The sequence below is a fragment of the Tachysurus fulvidraco genome, chromosome 21 (genome assembly GCF_022655615.1).
Source record: "Tachysurus fulvidraco isolate hzauxx_2018 chromosome 21, HZAU_PFXX_2.0, whole genome shotgun sequence".
NCBI classification, from domain to species: Eukaryota; Metazoa; Chordata; class Actinopteri; order Siluriformes; family Bagridae; genus Tachysurus; species Tachysurus fulvidraco.
Window position 1 is genome coordinate 9,938,269 of NC_062538.1, and position 16,741 is coordinate 9,955,009.

The following is a 16,741-nucleotide window of genomic DNA, read 5'->3' on the forward strand; positions in this document are numbered from 1 at the left end:
TACACATTTTAGTAAACTTCAATTCCACTATCTGGTATCACCCAGAGATTCAGGACATACATTATAAAAAGGAGAGATAAGGATGGGCTCCTTTTGAGTCTGGTTCCTCTCCAGTTTTCTTCCCCATATTGTCTCAGGGAGTTTTTCTTTTCTTTCTTGTCTAGTAAATGCTCCTTGGGTATTAAAACCTTCATCCAGATTTCTATAAATCTGCTTGGGGACAATGGTATATTGTTAAAAGTGATGATACACAAATGAAAATTAATTGACATTAATTAACATTTGTGGTTTTCAGCATTTTCTCTTCAATTTTTACAACCAGCTTGTGTGTTTTATTGGGTCATGTCAAACTGTGATAGTATGATATTTGTGAAAATCTTTAAAATACATAATATCACTTGGATAGTAAGATTGGGCTCATGCTGAGCTGAAAGCTCTGAATGCGTACTGTCTCTAGCTAGCTTATCTGCATACTGTACAGGAGAAAAACAGATCCGATCACAATGTGAACAAGATGGAGATGATAGCTAGTCTAAACCCCAGTGAGACCCGATTACTCATTGAACAGACCGTGATATTCAGCTACATATCACACGTTACTGCAGGCTGCAAAGCAGAGAGAAAACTGGAAATAAAGAAGGATTTAATTGTTTATGTCGCTAAGTGTTTAATAATCAGTCATTTATGTTTTATTACCCAGTTGCATTTTAGTACACTATTATGCCGATGCTGTTTTGTTATTAAAACGTGACTCAATTCCTTCTTTTACTCCTCTTTTCCTTTTATTTTATTTTTTTTATTTTTGTTCTTCTGCATGCTTGCGTTGTGTCTGGCTGGTGGTGGGGGAGGGGAGCTGCTCCTCAAATTTCCCAGAATTCTCTTTTCCTTGAAGCTGAAATGGCGGTTGGACGCATGCACATACACACAAACACACACACATACACACACTGCGCTTTGGCCTCTTTTTGTGAACTTGCAAGTCAACTCGTCAAACTAAACTACATAGACGATTTTAAGACAGTGCACACTAATGTATGGTTGTGAAGAATTTAAATACGCACGCACACACATAGACACACACTCTGGCTTAAGATATTTGAGTGCAAAACACGCAGACACTCAAACACATACTTTGCAACACACACACACAGATCCAGGAGAGCTTGATTGTGCACCAGCAAGCGTTTTTTTTTTTTTCTTAACACGTCGTGATGGCGTGTCTCGCTCTTAAAGAGCCCGCCATTTTACCACTCGCGCAAAACCATGGCGTGAAAATGGAGGGATGAAATGGAGTAGGAAAATACAGAGGACACTGAACCGAGATGAACAAAGTGATAAAACTGAACAAGAGAAAATGAACAGAGAAAACTGTGGCATAAAAGAAAAGAACATTTTATTACCAGTTAAAGACATGAAGTAATGTTTGCTAATAATAAAATACAGGTTTCATGAATAAATAACTGTTCTAATGAAAGTGGTAACATCACTAACGAGGTATGGGTGTGTGCTTGTTAGTCATTAGATATAGACAGTGCACGCTGTTTGCTCTCACACACACACACAAATAAACTTTGCTGCTGTAGTTGTTAATTTGTCTTTTTTTTTAGTCCTACAACATGCTTTGTTCTTCAGGTATCTCAAAGAGTTTAACTTACCCAATGCTGACAGTAGTTACACAATATCAGAGCGTTTAAAAAAGGGATACAATACCATTATCTGTATCTGTTCAATGCAACAAATATCGATATCTGTATTTGGATATAAGCAATCATTTTTCGTGTCTCCCCGATTGACAAACAATAAAAACACTTTGAGGTACATTAGAAGAGGATTTAAAGCACGACCAGGAACTTACTAAGAGTGAATAAATGAACTCAGTATGCCATATGTGACTGTGTATTGTTCTTATTAATGACCTAATGGTCTTTGGTCCTGCACGCTGTAATCTGTCTGCCCGCTTTCACCAAAATCTTTTCTATTCTTTCTTTTTATCCCTGTTTCATGTCCCTCAGTCACTCCTGCTTTATCTCCCTCTGTTTTGTCTCACTCCATTTTCTCGATGTTGTTTTGGAAGAGTGTTAAGATGGCGGGTTGGTGAGAGCCTCTGCGTGTCAGAGTGATTCAGCGCGTCTTCTCTGTGCTCATTTTTATTTCTCTCTTTCGTGAGCATGAGCAGTTTGAATCGGGAATTCATATGATTGCTTTATGGTTGATTTCTTTACAGATTATCTGATAAGTCCGTGATACCATTATATAAACTATTTAAAAGGTGAAGATTGGGCGGTGGGATATATGGGGGAGGCAGTCAGGCAGTGGAACTGTGGTGGCGCTGATCCTGACAACTGGGTTAATAAAATAACATGGCATCATGCACACTCAGCATTAAAGGGCTGTTAGAGTGATGGCTGCAGGAATAAAACCCCTAAAAGTTTATAAATGGATAAACAGTCAAACAAACAATCATGATCATGTAACCAGATTCTTGCATATTTCTACTTACAGTATTTTCCGCACTATAAGGTGCACCTAAAAGCCTTAAATTTTCTCAAAAATCGGCCATGCGCCTTATGTGTGCACCGAGTTCCAAAAATCTGTAAAAATGTTATGTGCGACTTTGGTAAGACTGATTGATTACTGTCCGACCATTTCCTGCTGACACAGAGACGTAATACATACACTACGTACGCTGTCGGCGATAAACCAATCAGAGAACATTACATAATACGTACGTACGTTATTACGCTTACCTCCACCAGGCCTACGGTAGGTATACTACCGTTATGTTGCAAAAAAACATTTGTTTCTTCCTAACCATTATGTGCTCCATACTCCAGTCCAGTAGGTGGCGGTAAATGCACCTTAAGTTGGTTTGCCATCCGCCAATAAAAATCAGATGCTTATGAGGCACAATTCAAACTAGGGGCTATCAGTTACGCAGTTGTAAATGGGAATAGAGCAGCTGCGGAAGTATTCAACATCAATGAATCTATGGTTCGGAAGTGGAGGAAGCAAGAAAATGTACTGCTCCAAGTTAAGAAAACACAGCAGATGAGGACTTTCATGGATTTGTGGGAGAAGATTGATTAAAAATATAGTGTGTGTGCATGTGTGTGTGTGTGTGTGTTGTTAAATAGTAGAATAAAGTTAAACTAAACTCACTGTTTTGTAGACCGTATGTTTTAGCATGCGCCTTATGTATGGGTTAAGTACAGAAATAGACCCCGTAATTGAGACTGCACCTTATAATCAGGTGCGCCTTATGGTGCGGAAAATACTGTAATAGGAAAAGAAAAACAGACCAAAGCAAGTGAGACAGATAGACTGATGCAAAAGACAGTCAGGTGTCTCTCTTTATCTGATTGGTTGTCGTTCTGTTTCTCGTTTTCTGTGTACCTATTTTATTTTTTGTGCTTATGGAGTAGCTTATTTCTCTGTACATTCCATTTGCACACATAATAACAGAGAAAATGGCGGTCTTCTCCTTCATGCTCAGTCGAAAGGAGAGATCAGGAAAAATCACACACTTCGCCATGCACTGTTTCGCAATACGAACACACACACACACAAACACAGATTATCAACGGAAAATGTGATGATAGAGGGTGATAGTTGCTGTCATATGCACTGGAAGTTAATGTTCTCACCACCACCCCGTTACGGCAGTATCGTTTTATACTAATATAGAGTGTGTGTGTCTGTGTCTTAGTGCTCCTTTAGCGACAGTCAACATGGCGGAGTGTGTGCTGCTTTTCCCGCTCCCTCAAACCGAGTGAAGAAGAAGCCGCCATTTTGCTCTCATTGTGTGTGTGTATTTGCGTGTGTGCTTGGGCTGAAGGTGAGGTGGGAGGGATTTTGTGTTCGTCTGTGTGCGAGTGTGTGTTTGTGTATGTGTTTCCATAGCAACCTCTTGTGCTTTTTGTCACTATATGAATATGTTTATGTTTGTAATATGTATTTATATAAGTATCCATTTGTCTTTATTCTGATTTTGCAGATTTAGTAGCACATACACAAACACACACACACACACACACACACACACACACACACACAGTGTAGCGTATATGATAATGCGAGTTTGCTGAATAAATAAATAATTCTTTCTTTCTTTCTTTCTTTCTTTCTTTCTTTCTTTCTGACTTTTTCCCTCTTTATACCTTCCCACTTCCATTACTACTTTCCTCTTTCTTTTTTCTGGAATTGTTACATTCCCCTTTTTCTTAACATCGCTTATTTTCTGTCTTCTTTTTTCTGTCCTTCTTTATTTATTAACATCTATTGTTCTTCCTCTTTTCTGTTTTCCTTTTTACCATTTTCTTTCTCGCTCAATTCTTACCTTTTTTTACTGCCTCTTTTTTTATTTCCCTTTCCTTTCTTCCTTCCTTCTTTCCTTCCTTCCTTTCTTATGTCCTTCCTTCCTAACATCCCTTATTTAAAATCCCAATTTTTATTTTTGTAACTTTTTGTTATTTTTTGTTTTCGCTGCTCCTCCTCCTCCTCCTCCTCCTCTGTTCTTACTTTCTTTTACTCAAATTTTAAAAATTTCCTAACTGACTTATTCATTAATAACTACTATACCTTATTCAGTCCACATTTTGTAGCATAATAACTTGATATCTCTCTCACTCACTCTCTCTCTCCTTATGATTTACAGATGGAGGATGGACAGACACTATTCGATTACAATGTTGGCCTTAATGACATTGTTCAGCTTCTCATTCGCTCTCACACTGATCCAGCTGACAGTCCAAGCCCTACTCCCAACAGTGGAGAGGTCATGACTGGTAACGCTACTCCTCCCAGCAGCAGCTCTACCACACCCACAGCAACCACAGTAACCACGGCAACCACGGCTTCCCCGGCAACGGTCAGCAGCAATAGTGGGTCAGCATTAGAAAGTCAGCCTTCGACATCATCATCTGCTGACCTCATCAATCCAGGGATTGGAGTATATAAGGTCAGAACATACTTATAGTGTGTAAGTGTAAAGTACGTAGGTGTAAAGTGCAGGGGTAAAAAGGTATATGCAGAAAAAACAGGTGTAACTTTAGTTGTAAAGTACAGTTGTAAAGTGTGTAGAGGAAGGACCATTTATGAAGCATGTAGGTGTAATAAGCAGGTTGCAGATTAACAGGTATAAAGGAGCAGTTGTAAAGGGTGTAACTGTATAGAGCAGGTGCAAAAGGTGTAGAGGAGGGGCAGTTGTAAAGAGTGTAAGTCTAACATGTAACAGGTATAGGTGTAAAGAACAGGTGTAAAGGAAGAACATGCAAAGAACAGGTGTAAATATGGTATGTATAAACAGGTCTAAAGGGTAAAGGTGTAAGGAGGTACGAAGGGTGTCGTTGAAAAGGGCAGGTGTAAAGACTAGGTTTAAGGTGCAGCTGTAATGGTTGTTGGTGTTAAAACATGTAGGTGTAAAAGGTCTACATGTAAAGAACAAAAATAAAAAGTGTTTAAATAACAGGCTTAAAATGAGTATGTGTAGAAAACAGATATAAAGGGACTATGTAGAGGTGTAAAGAGGGGGCAGGTATAAAGAGTAGGTGCAAAGGGTCTTGCTGTAAAGAGCACATAGAAAAGGTGTAGGTGTTAAGAGCAGATGTAAAGTAAGTGTAAGGAAAGGGTGTAAAGTACAGTTGTTAAGGGTATAAAGGTGGGGCAGGTGTAAACATAGTATGTTTACATAACAGATGTAAAGGGAGTATGTAAGGGATTAGATGTAAAGTGCAACTGTAAATGGTGTAGATGAAGATAGCAATCGTAAAGTGTGTAAGTGTAAAGAACAGGTGTAAAGTGCAGTTGTAAAAGGTGACGTGGATGGGATAGGTGTAAAGTGTGTACATGTAAAGAGGAGGTTTAAAGTATTAAATTAAAGAAAATTTGCAATGGGTGTAGGTGTAAAGTAGGTGTAAATGATGCAAGTGTGAAGAACATGGGAAGAAAGGACTAATATGAATGTTGTGTTTTCAGATTAACGAGCTGGTGGACTGCAGGGATGTAAGCATCGGCGCCTGGTTCGAGGCCACTATCGAGAAAGTCACGCTGTCCAACAAAGGGAGCAAAAGCAAAGCTGAGACAGCAGCATCATCTACAGGCAGAGCAGGAAGAAATGGCAAGCGCATTAATGGGAAGGTGGAGACGGAGTCAGAAACAAACGGCACTGTGCCGCCACACTCGAACAGTGAAGAGCCTTCAACATCTCAGACTGAAGCAGAAGATTCTGGCAGAGAAGTTATCGGCTACCATATTAAATACGAGGAGTGGGTGCATTTAACCTTTAAATTAATGCACAGTTTGTAAAAAAAAAAAAAAAAAAAAAAAAGGGAGCAAGATAGCTAACATGAAATATGAAGTTATATTCATAAACACTCACTGCTAATATAAGCCATCTAGCTAAAAACAGCTAAACTAAGATTTGCCAATTAACTATGTTATCCAGGTAGCAACCGAGTTATGAGCTTCTGCGTGTATGGCTGTGTGCATGTGAGTGTGTCTGAGTTCCTGATTGTGTTTGTATTTAAAGGTGTTGTGCTTGAATGTATACGTGAGTCTGTGCATGCGTATATCCATGCGTATTGGGTTTAGCACTGTTGCACTTGAGTGTGTGCGGTTGTATGCGTGTGTGTGTGTGTGTGTGTGTCTTTAGTAAACACCTTACTCCCTTCTTCTTCCTCAGATTTCTGCCTGCAGCTGAAGGAGAGGCAGAATTCACACTCGTCTTATTTCTCTCGCTCGCTCTCGCTTTTTTTTCCCCTTCCATGGCAAATTCATCCGGAACGCGCCGTTGCCATGGAGACGAGCGACCTCTCTTGAGCGGCGAGCGTTTCTTTCTTATTTTCTCCCCTTTTTTTCATGCTATGTTTTACGACAAAAATAAACAATCAAGCACGACATAGCTATAAAAACAATTAGATATATACTACAGATGATCTACAGCTGTTAATGCACTTGTATGTTTATACGTGCAAAGCCATAAATCATTAACCACATACGGCAAAATGGAGGTGTCTGTTTCTGCACTTCGTTTAGGGGATTAAGCTAGCAGCATGTTTATGGGTTAATGGGATAAAGTCTGGCTGATTCAAAAGGGCAGCAAAATGACTGGGTCCATATTTAAGCCAATAGAAAAGGATCGCATGTCCAGCTGTGAAAATCTGATAATACAATCCACTAAACCAGCGATTAGGAATCTGTTTTTAATTAGGAATATGTGACAGTTTTGACATTGTGGGGACATTTGGCTGGTCCCCATGTGGATTTGTTTTCCATTTGGTTAATTTTCACAAGGATAGCAAGACAAACACTGTATGTGTGGTAGGGAGGTGATGTACACTGCGTAACCATCGTGCTTCCTTTGTTAGTGATGTTTTCTTCTTTTGCACTGCTCATTATAAAATGGCAAACGTCAGCAGCTCCAATGAACAGGAGTTAGTTAAATAGCTAAACAAACAAACAAAGAAAACATCTTGAATGAATTAATCTTTCACTTAATCAGTTTTAGTAGTTAGCAGCTATGTGAGCTGTAGTTGAATAATCTGTGAGCCAAGCTATTTAATACAGGATTATGGTTTTCATGACGGGATGAAAGGTTTAAAACAATATAAACTGATGTCACATAAATACGGCATGCATAAAATTGGGAATTTTTTGGTTTTCTTTGTAATACCCAGATGTGCGTTCCCTGATCAAATAAATATATAAACTTCATTAAAATAAAAAAATCCATAGCTAAAATTCTGTACATGAAGTGTGAAGAGCCCTGGGCTGTACCATTCACAGTCTGGGGATAACAGTTGGGAATAAGAGCTTTGCTCATCTCAGATACGTCATGTTAGAAAAGTATATGTTAATCATATTTTATGTTAATGTCTCAGCACACAGTTGGAAATTGTCCTTAATTATTAACACTCCCTCTTTCTAAACTGTTCCCTTTTTCCTGCACTGTAAATTAAGATGGCAGCAACAGAGGGATTTAACACAGCCGGGTGCTTTGTTGTTTTTCCCCGCTGAGCTGTGCATGGTCTCTCGTTTCTCCTTACCGTGTGCGTATGTGTGTGTGTGTGTGTGTGTGTGTGTGTGTGTGTGTGTGTGTGTGTCTGGTATCATTTGCGAGGGGAAAAACAGCTTGTCAGAAATGCGAGCCACCTGGGATGGAAACAGGAGAGGATTTCTAAGAAATCTTTGCAGCAGGATCAGACTTGAAACAATGCTGTGTGAAAAACTGTTTTAGTGGTCTTTTTTACCTTTATATTAAGCCACATTAAATCTATAAACTAGATACAGGATTTGGGGGAAACTGAATGGTCAGAAATTGTTGATTCATGTTCTACATCAGCAGCACTATAAGTTTTCTGAAATGGGAAGGTCTTCAGGGTAGAGGAGTTTAGCCTTTCTGGTTTTTTGGTAAAAGAACAAGCTCAGATTTTTGTTTTATAATCTCTAAGAGACAGAAAAAGAGAAGCTGGTGTTAGAACAACTCTTTATAGTTGCTATAATGGAAGTGATAACATTTAAAATCTTTATATTAACATTTAAAATAAAAGAAAAAATACTTATAGAAACGAGTTGCTGTGGTATAAGAGACATTAAACACTTAAAGGACAGTTACAGTTATAGGAAATGATCTATATTGTCTTTAATTATTTTAACTTTGGTGTGGTAACAATAATTCCCCATTCAAACACCCCTGAACTGTGTATTGTCTGTCTGTGTTTAACCACATAGTAACAGAAAAAGATAATCTGTCATCTATGCATGATAAATGGCTCAGTAAATACAGTTTTAATGTCAGCCAGATCACGTCACAGCTGATGAGCGTAGTGCAGCAGGAGGTGGGATTCAGATAGAGTAGCTCATTGCTCATAAAAGTTGTAAGATTAAGATGTCACACCACTATGTGTGTTATGTGGTGTAGTGAGGTTTGTTGAACTTGTCCTCTGAGCAAATATGTAACTGATAGACCAGATAAAATATCTTCTATTGTGACAATACACCCCAAATTTCTAACTGTGAATGTGTATAATCTGACATCACACACTATTAAAGCGAAGTTTTTCAGACATTACGAGTTCATTGAAGACATAAATGCTTCTTCTGTAAATCTGGAATTCTGTAATAACTGTAATTCTGTTCTAACTGCAGTAAACTGGTAGGTAGTGAGTATTTGTCTAGATGTCTGCATTGGCCAGGAGCTCTGAATGAGTACTGAATTTTTGAGCTGACTCAAAGAAGCATTTGATTTGATTTGTTGCCTGACCAGACTTTCATTCCAACTAATGGGCTAAAATTTTCAGCTGTTTTGCTCATCAGTGTATTTGTACAAAATATTAAATGTCACATGTCTGCAGTTACCCAGAGAATGGTGTGGTGGAAATGAACGCAGAGGACGTGCGTCCTCGAGCTCGGACACTACTACGGTTCGAACAGCTCGAGGTGGGACAGGTGGTAATGGTCAACTACAATTTGGAGCTTCCAGAAGAGAGGGGATTCTGGTATGATGCTGAAATCACCACGCTCAACCATATCTCCAGGACCAAAAAGGAGGTGCGCGTGAAAATCCTACTCGGGTAAGAGTGCCATGCACACTTCATATATTGCTTACTATCCTGAAGCATTTTAAAGGACTGAGCTTAACCCTTTTCACCACAAATGTAGATTATTAGTTAAGATCATGTTTGCTGTCTGAAGTTTACTTACTAAGTACTTACTTTTTAAAAATTTGTTTTGATCACCAGTAAATTCGTAAAAAAAATAGTAAATGTCAAGTATAAGTACTTATTAATAAGTTGGTTGCATGGTTCACAATGCTCTCACTGTCCGCCATCAGAATGGGGAAAAATTACTCTAACCATGATATGGTTGTTGCTGCCAGATGGACTGGTCAGAGTTTTCCACAAACTACTGCCTTCCTGGGATTTTCACATACAACAGTCTAGAGTTTACACAGAATGGATTGAGCAGTCTGGCTTGGGCACAGACTCATTGAAAATTGGGCAGTTGAAAATTAAGGAAAATTCACCGGGTTTTTTCTGGTCTTCAGCTGTCCAATTTGGGTCAGTCTCAGGCCTTATTAGCATCAGCATCATGTTCTTAGCTGACTGAAGTGAAACCAAGTGTGGATTTCTGCTGTTGTAGCCCACCATCCTCAAGGTTTGGCATTAAGCTGAGGTGCTTTTCTGTTCTCCATGGTTGTAAAGAGTGTTTATTTGAGTTACTATATCCTTATACCTCAAACCAATCTGTCCATTTTCCTTCAACCTATTGTACCAACAAGATGTTTCCACCCACAGACCTATCACTCACTCAGTCTTTTGTTTTTCCTGCTGTTCTGTATAAACTCTAGAGATTTTTGTGTCAGCAGTTTCTGAAATGCTCAAACCAGCCTGTCTGTTGCCAATATCAATAACAATTTCACAGAGATCACACAATTCTGGTGTAAGATATGTACATTACCTGAAGCTCTTGACCTGTATCTGCATGATTATATGCATCGCACTATGGCCAGATGATTGGTTTGTTTTTGTTTTTTTAGATAACTGCTTGAACGTAGAGGTGTTCTTAATAAATTGGACAGCAAGTGTATATGGTCATGAGCCTTCATAAGATTTCATAACCCAGATTTAATCTCATTTAAAATGCAAAATAATAGGATGTGCTGGATCAAGTGGTATTTTATACGCTGCTGTATAAAGGATTGAAGCCATATTTTTTAAGTGAAACCAAATTAGTGATTTTATATTTATTGTATACTGTATACCTCATATACAGTGCTGTATACATATATATTTCAAAATCAAACATTAAAATGAATAATGCTTTTTATTAAGTATTACATCAAATGAATATTTTGCACATTTTGCAGGTTATTTTTAATAACAATATTAATAACTATTATTAAAATTAGATTTTCACTATCAATGTCTCAAAAATTTGGAAAATCACAGACTCCCTTACTGTGATTCCATGTCTCCAACACTTCGCCTCAAGAAAAATCTGACAACCTCAGAGGCATGAATTACAAACAGGTCATTGAGGTGGTCATGGAGGCCTTAATTGATTGGAGAGCCCATAAAGTTAACTTAAGCAGTTGCATAACCCATCTAAAAATATGTAGAAGTTTCCTCAGATAAATATTGGGCCATACATTGCTTCAGTCATAGAGACAAAAAAAAAAATAGAGTCAAAAAACTTTTCCGACCTTAACTGAGACACAATGTCTCTAGAGCTGAGTGTGTGATTAATTATACTTAAACTGCTCATGCTTAAACTGGTTCGTAAAAGCCTTGGTTGTTCAGCCATGGTCATATTAGCTGATTAGCTACATTGAAGGTGAAAAGGAACAGTGTGAATTTTTACCCAGACTGTAACTTTGTTATATGTGCTGGATTTGTTATCCAGTTTAGCCTTCATGCCTGTTTTTAAAAGGTGTTCGGATTTTATTTTACTATTTTGTTTTGTACCGTATCAGTTTTTCCGTTGGTTGTTTTACAGAGGCCCGACTGATGTGATTAGTGATTGTAAGCTGTTGTTTCTGGAAGAAATCTACCAAATTGAGAAACCTGGAGCTCCTCCTCTCTCCGTCACCAACGGCCAGTTTAAACGTGGGCTATAACATACACCACCAATATTATACCCTGTGTCATTCACTGTGATAAGGAGAACAAAAGGTTTATTTGCCACCCTGTGTGTGTGTGTATATGTGTGTAGGTAAGAGTGGGCCGGAGTGTAAGCACTGTAAAGCTGACCCGGATGCAGAGTGTCGGTTCTGTTCATGCTGCGTGTGTGGGGGGAAGCAGGACGCACACATGCAGCTGCTGTGTGATGAGTGTAACATGGCCTTCCATCTGTACTGCCTCAACCCCCCACTATCCACCATTCCAGAGGATGAAGACTGGTGAGAACACAAACACAGACAAGTACACAGGTGCATTAATGCGTGTGACCCTGTAGGCTACAGGTGTCAGAATCAAGGCCTGTGGTCCTTAAATGACCCGCAGACAAGTTTTTCATTCAGCCCATGCAAACCTATAATAATATTAAAATACTGTGTAATACACAACTACTTTTTCCACACTGTCAAGAATTGACAGCAGTCCTTGTTTGTAGCAACCACCTGTGTACCATGCACCACTGCACAATACATCTATCTGCTCTGACGGATGAAACACAAAAAAGAAAGACTGTTGGAATGTAAAGACAAGGAGGATAGTAGTCTAAACAATGTATATTCTTAGTAGAAATAATCCATAATAATAATTTTTTTTTGACAGTCTTTCTTATTTTTAATATATTGCCCAAACCTTTAATGACAACATCTCAACATAAATGTTATCACTAAAGACATACTGTACACAATAGTACATACTGCTGAATAATTTGTTAGCCCTTCTTTTTTCTTAGATATGTCCTGTTCAGCTTTTAGAGCATAGGATAATCCATAGAACAGATAATATATTTTTTTTAATATTAATCAAAGAATTAGGTGTAGGGGTGGGGTGTAGTAGTGGAAATATGATACTTTAATGATAATAAACTATAGCTGACTGCATGATAAGATATTTTCTGTAGTGTTTTGTTTTCTCTACTTTTCCATGTTAAATTACCTTTACCCACCTGTAAGGCTGTGTGGTGTGTGTGGGTTTGTGTGTGTGTGTAGGTACTGCCCCACTTGTAAGAATGACACAACAGAAGTGGTGAAAGCAGGCGAAAGGCTGAAAGAAAGTAAGAAGAGGGCAAAGATGCCTTCAGCAACCAACGGGAGCCAGCGGGACTGGGGAAAGGTGACAACAAACATACACACACTTACACACATAGATGCACACACAAACTATGAATATGGTACATAAATGCACAAAATAAATATCATCTGCCCACGTATGTATGTATGTATGTATGTATGTTTGTACAGTATGTATGTATGTATGTATGTATATATGTATGTATGTATGTACCGGATACGCAGACAGGTGTGTTTTCTGTGTGTTTGTATCTTTAGTTTGCATTTTTAGATTTGCAATGGAGCTATGAGACTAATATAGTAGGTAACAAGAAGCTTATAGCCTTTAATGTTTTATACAACAGATCCAATTTTTAGTTTATTATTTAACCTGTTGCTTAGTGGGACAACTGCTTAAGATTACGTAAGCAGTGTCGGTAGCCATGTGTCTTATTTAAGCCTGTGAAGACGAAACAAGTCTATTGCATAAGATGGTTAAGCTTTTTGGGAAGGTAACACATCAGTTTTGTTAGAATTAGGATTGCCACAGTTCCTTGGTTGGTCATGGTGCTGATCAGACATTTACCTTTTCTCATAGTTTTTGTGTCTGGCAGCTACTCAATAAAAACTTTCACACCCCTTCCCTTGGACTCACCCTAAATCACACTACAGCAGTTTAATCCTGAAGCAGGGACACCACAGTGCTGAAAACACTTTATCCATGTTTACCCTGCCACAGCTTTAAACACAATATTTCTGCTGCTACTCTGAGCATTTTCCTAAATTTTTCATGCATGATGACTATCAAGCCACAGAAGAGCATGGAATTGCTGTGCTCCACCATTACATTGCTAAACCCAATGTCCTATTTTGGGCTAAGCTGCATGGCACACTGCCACTATTTAGCTTTTTTTTTACTACGTTTGCAGTCACTCTTTGTTTTAGCTCATAACAACATGCTAGATTGGGACAATGCAAGATATTAGAAAAGTTATTTGCAAGAATATTTTTGTAAGAATGAGACATTTATAAATTCTACCTTAATTTTCTTTAAAGGCTTGTGTGGTTTAAATACTTTATTAATACTGTGAAACAGTGAAACTACGATATTCTTATACTAGGCCATCATACCATATACACCATAACACCCCATTAGGAGTTGGTTTCTTGTTCATCACAGGATCAGTGTTTGAAGTTGTAACTATTCATACTACAAGACCAAACTAAAGTTCTAAAAGAACTTTAGTTTTTAATGCTGCTTGATGATATTTTAATCACTTTATTCCAGCGATTGGGTTGAGATTAGTTGAGATGTTAAGATTTAAAAGCTGTATATAGCCAGTTCTAGAGTTTAGATATCGAGCTGATTTTATTACATAGACCTCCACACTACTCCTAAAGCTCACCGCTAGAAATTCTGCATTATGCTATCTTCTCTGCTAATCATATAGAACTTCTAGTTCCACTCTCTTTCATGAAGAGTGATATACCAATAACTGCTTTTGAACAAAACAAAGATAAGTTTATTTTTGTTATCAGGAATCCACAAATATCTAACAAACGATTTAGCCAGCCGGCTAGTTGCAAATATTTATCCACTAAATCAAACTAGCTGGATAATATTTACTGGTGCAATCTCAGTTTATTACCACATAGAAAAATATCTATAATGCTACATTGAAAGAGTGTGTTTTATTCTAGACAACGAGTGCAACATCAAATTAATAATGTAGTGAGTCATAACAGGGAAACACGTCCAGTGATGTGGCTAAGAGAAAGCAGCAGGAGGGATTAGTATGTGCGTGAACAGTGGCATTAGACAGTGTGTCTGTGTGTATTTATTTGTGTATATACATGTGACATCTCATTGAGTCATATCCTCTCCTGTAACTCAGGCAGAGATCAGTCACAGCACAGAAGGTTGTTACTGGAAACAGCAGAATAAAAACGCAGACACACATTCATTCATTCCTGGAAACACAGAACCAAAGCTAATTAAAAACACCAGAATCACTTAAAGTGCTCAGAGCAGTAACCTTTGACCTGGTTAACAACAGACATGTGCTGATACTCAGATATGTGAAACACCACACACATACTCATGTTTTTTTGTTTATGGATACATCATAATATCATGAGTATCATTAAAAGGCCAGCTACCTAGATAGGGAGCATCATTTGTCGGTGTTTATGCTCTTCTTATATTTACAAGGACGGTTGTAATGTTTTGGACAATTGTTGTTGCATATTGCAACATTTTAGAAGATAATAATTGCCCTGCTTTTTGTATTGGTTTCCAAACTTCACAAATTCTCTCTTTTTCTTATTATGAAAAAGACTACATGTTTATCTGGGTTGAGTTTTATTGGCAATTTTAATAAATATGGAACAGTAATTCATCTTGTTTTTCATGAGATTTGATAAGTGGTTTATACTGATACCAATATTCAAATTAGCAATTAAATTTGTATTAATCAATCAGGAACATCATGGAACAATTTATTTAGCGCTGTTTATGTTTCCTCAGATTACACATGACTATAATATGACTGCGTGTGTGTGTTGTAGGGAATGGCGTGTGTGGGTCGTACGAAAGAATGCACCATTGTTCCATCCAATCACTATGGTCCGGTTCCTGGAATTCCTGTGGGAACCACATGGAAGTTTCGTGTACAGGTGAGGACACAGTATGAGGAGGCACAGAGCTGTTTTTGATTTTTTTTTTTTTTTGTTAAATATAATTATTATTTTTTTATTTATGCTGTAACCTGTGTCACTAACTGTCTCTGGGCTTTTGTGGTGGTGTTGCTGTAGGTGAGTGAGGCAGGAGTGCATAGACCACATGTGGGTGGGATTCATGGACGCAGTAATGACGGCTCCTATTCACTCGTGCTAGCCGGAGGATTTGAAGACGAAGTGGTGAGTTTTACTAAGAATCCATTACATCTTACACATGCTCCTTCTCTCTCTCTCTCTCTCTCTCTCTCTCTCTCTCTCTCTCTCTCTCTCTCTCTCTCTCTCTCTCTCTCTCTCTCTCTCTCGAATCTGTTCCCCTCCCCACCTCATCCACTGATTGTCCCATTGCTCTTGTATGAGTTCTAGTTTAGGAATGTACTAGACCCTTTTTTTTCCTTCTCTCTCTTTCAATCTCTCTCTGCCTGTTTCTCACTCTTTCCTGATTGAAATTCTCCGCCTCATTTGTAGTGAGTAAAGGAGGATCTTGAAGATTGAATTTCGTCTTCTCATGTTCACATCTCACGCTCGACTGCTGAGTTTAATAAGGAACTTTATGAAGCAGAAATCTGTACCTTAGATCAGACTGACAAAGGCTGATACAACTTAACACAGCTCTGTGGCTCTTCGAGCGCTTTCACATCAACTGACTGAGGATCAGCTTGACATTGTTACGGCAAAATACGCAGCATTAATGTGGCGGCCATTTTTATTCTACGCAATTTGTGTGCTTTCTCTAAATCAGTACTTTAGAGCCCCCTGGTGGTGTAGTTTTGTTTAGTGTTTAGTGTCATGTTGGTGTAAGCAGCTTTGTTTGTCCAAGTACTGACACTAACTTCCTGTATTACCCTGTGGTCATGGGTGAACTGAGCTAACAGCAGTGTGTCCTTCGAAGCATCGGTTTTATAATGGTTATTGTAAACACATTTACATAACATATTTAATTAAATGCATTCCTGCATCTGTTCTTAACTTATAACATTAACTTTCTGTTTTAGGATCGGGGGGATGAGTTCACCTACACAGGCAGTGGAGGTCGTGACCTTTCAGGAAACAAGCGAATCGGAGAACACTCATTTGATCAGACGCTAACACACATGAACAGGTGCAATTCTATTATCTCAGTTATAATCCGTTTTAGTTTCGGGTCAAAATGACCCTTTTTAAATAAAACAAAAATGTAATTTTGTTTTCCACAGTATAAAGAATTTGAAGTGTATGGAAACACTTTTTTGTGTGATTTGCAGTTTTACGGTATGTCTTTATAATCTAGAGAGCCGTTACTTAATT

The 16,741-nt window shown here is 38.2% G+C and overlaps 1 protein-coding gene across 2 annotated transcripts in view; it reads left to right on the forward strand.

The window, feature by feature from the left end:
- Window positions 1-16,741, forward strand: part of LOC113638608 (E3 ubiquitin-protein ligase UHRF2-like) — a 42,059-nt gene that overhangs the window by 10,901 nt on the left and 14,417 nt on the right. For both annotated transcript variants that reach the window (XR_007139017.1, XM_027139925.2), the window contains exons 2-10: window positions 4,655-4,957; window positions 5,974-6,263; window positions 9,351-9,569; window positions 11,494-11,603; window positions 11,710-11,896; window positions 12,659-12,782; window positions 15,287-15,394; window positions 15,533-15,637; window positions 16,450-16,556. Coding sequence is in view for 1 of the 2 variants with exons in the window: in XM_027139925.2 (XP_026995726.2) it covers window positions 4,655-4,957; window positions 5,974-6,263; window positions 9,351-9,569; window positions 11,494-11,603; window positions 11,710-11,896; window positions 12,659-12,782; window positions 15,287-15,394; window positions 15,533-15,637; window positions 16,450-16,556 (1,553 nt within the window). In the remaining variant the exon portion in view is untranslated. The remainder of the gene's footprint in view (window positions 1-4,654; window positions 4,958-5,973; window positions 6,264-9,350; window positions 9,570-11,493; window positions 11,604-11,709; window positions 11,897-12,658; window positions 12,783-15,286; window positions 15,395-15,532; window positions 15,638-16,449; window positions 16,557-16,741) is intronic.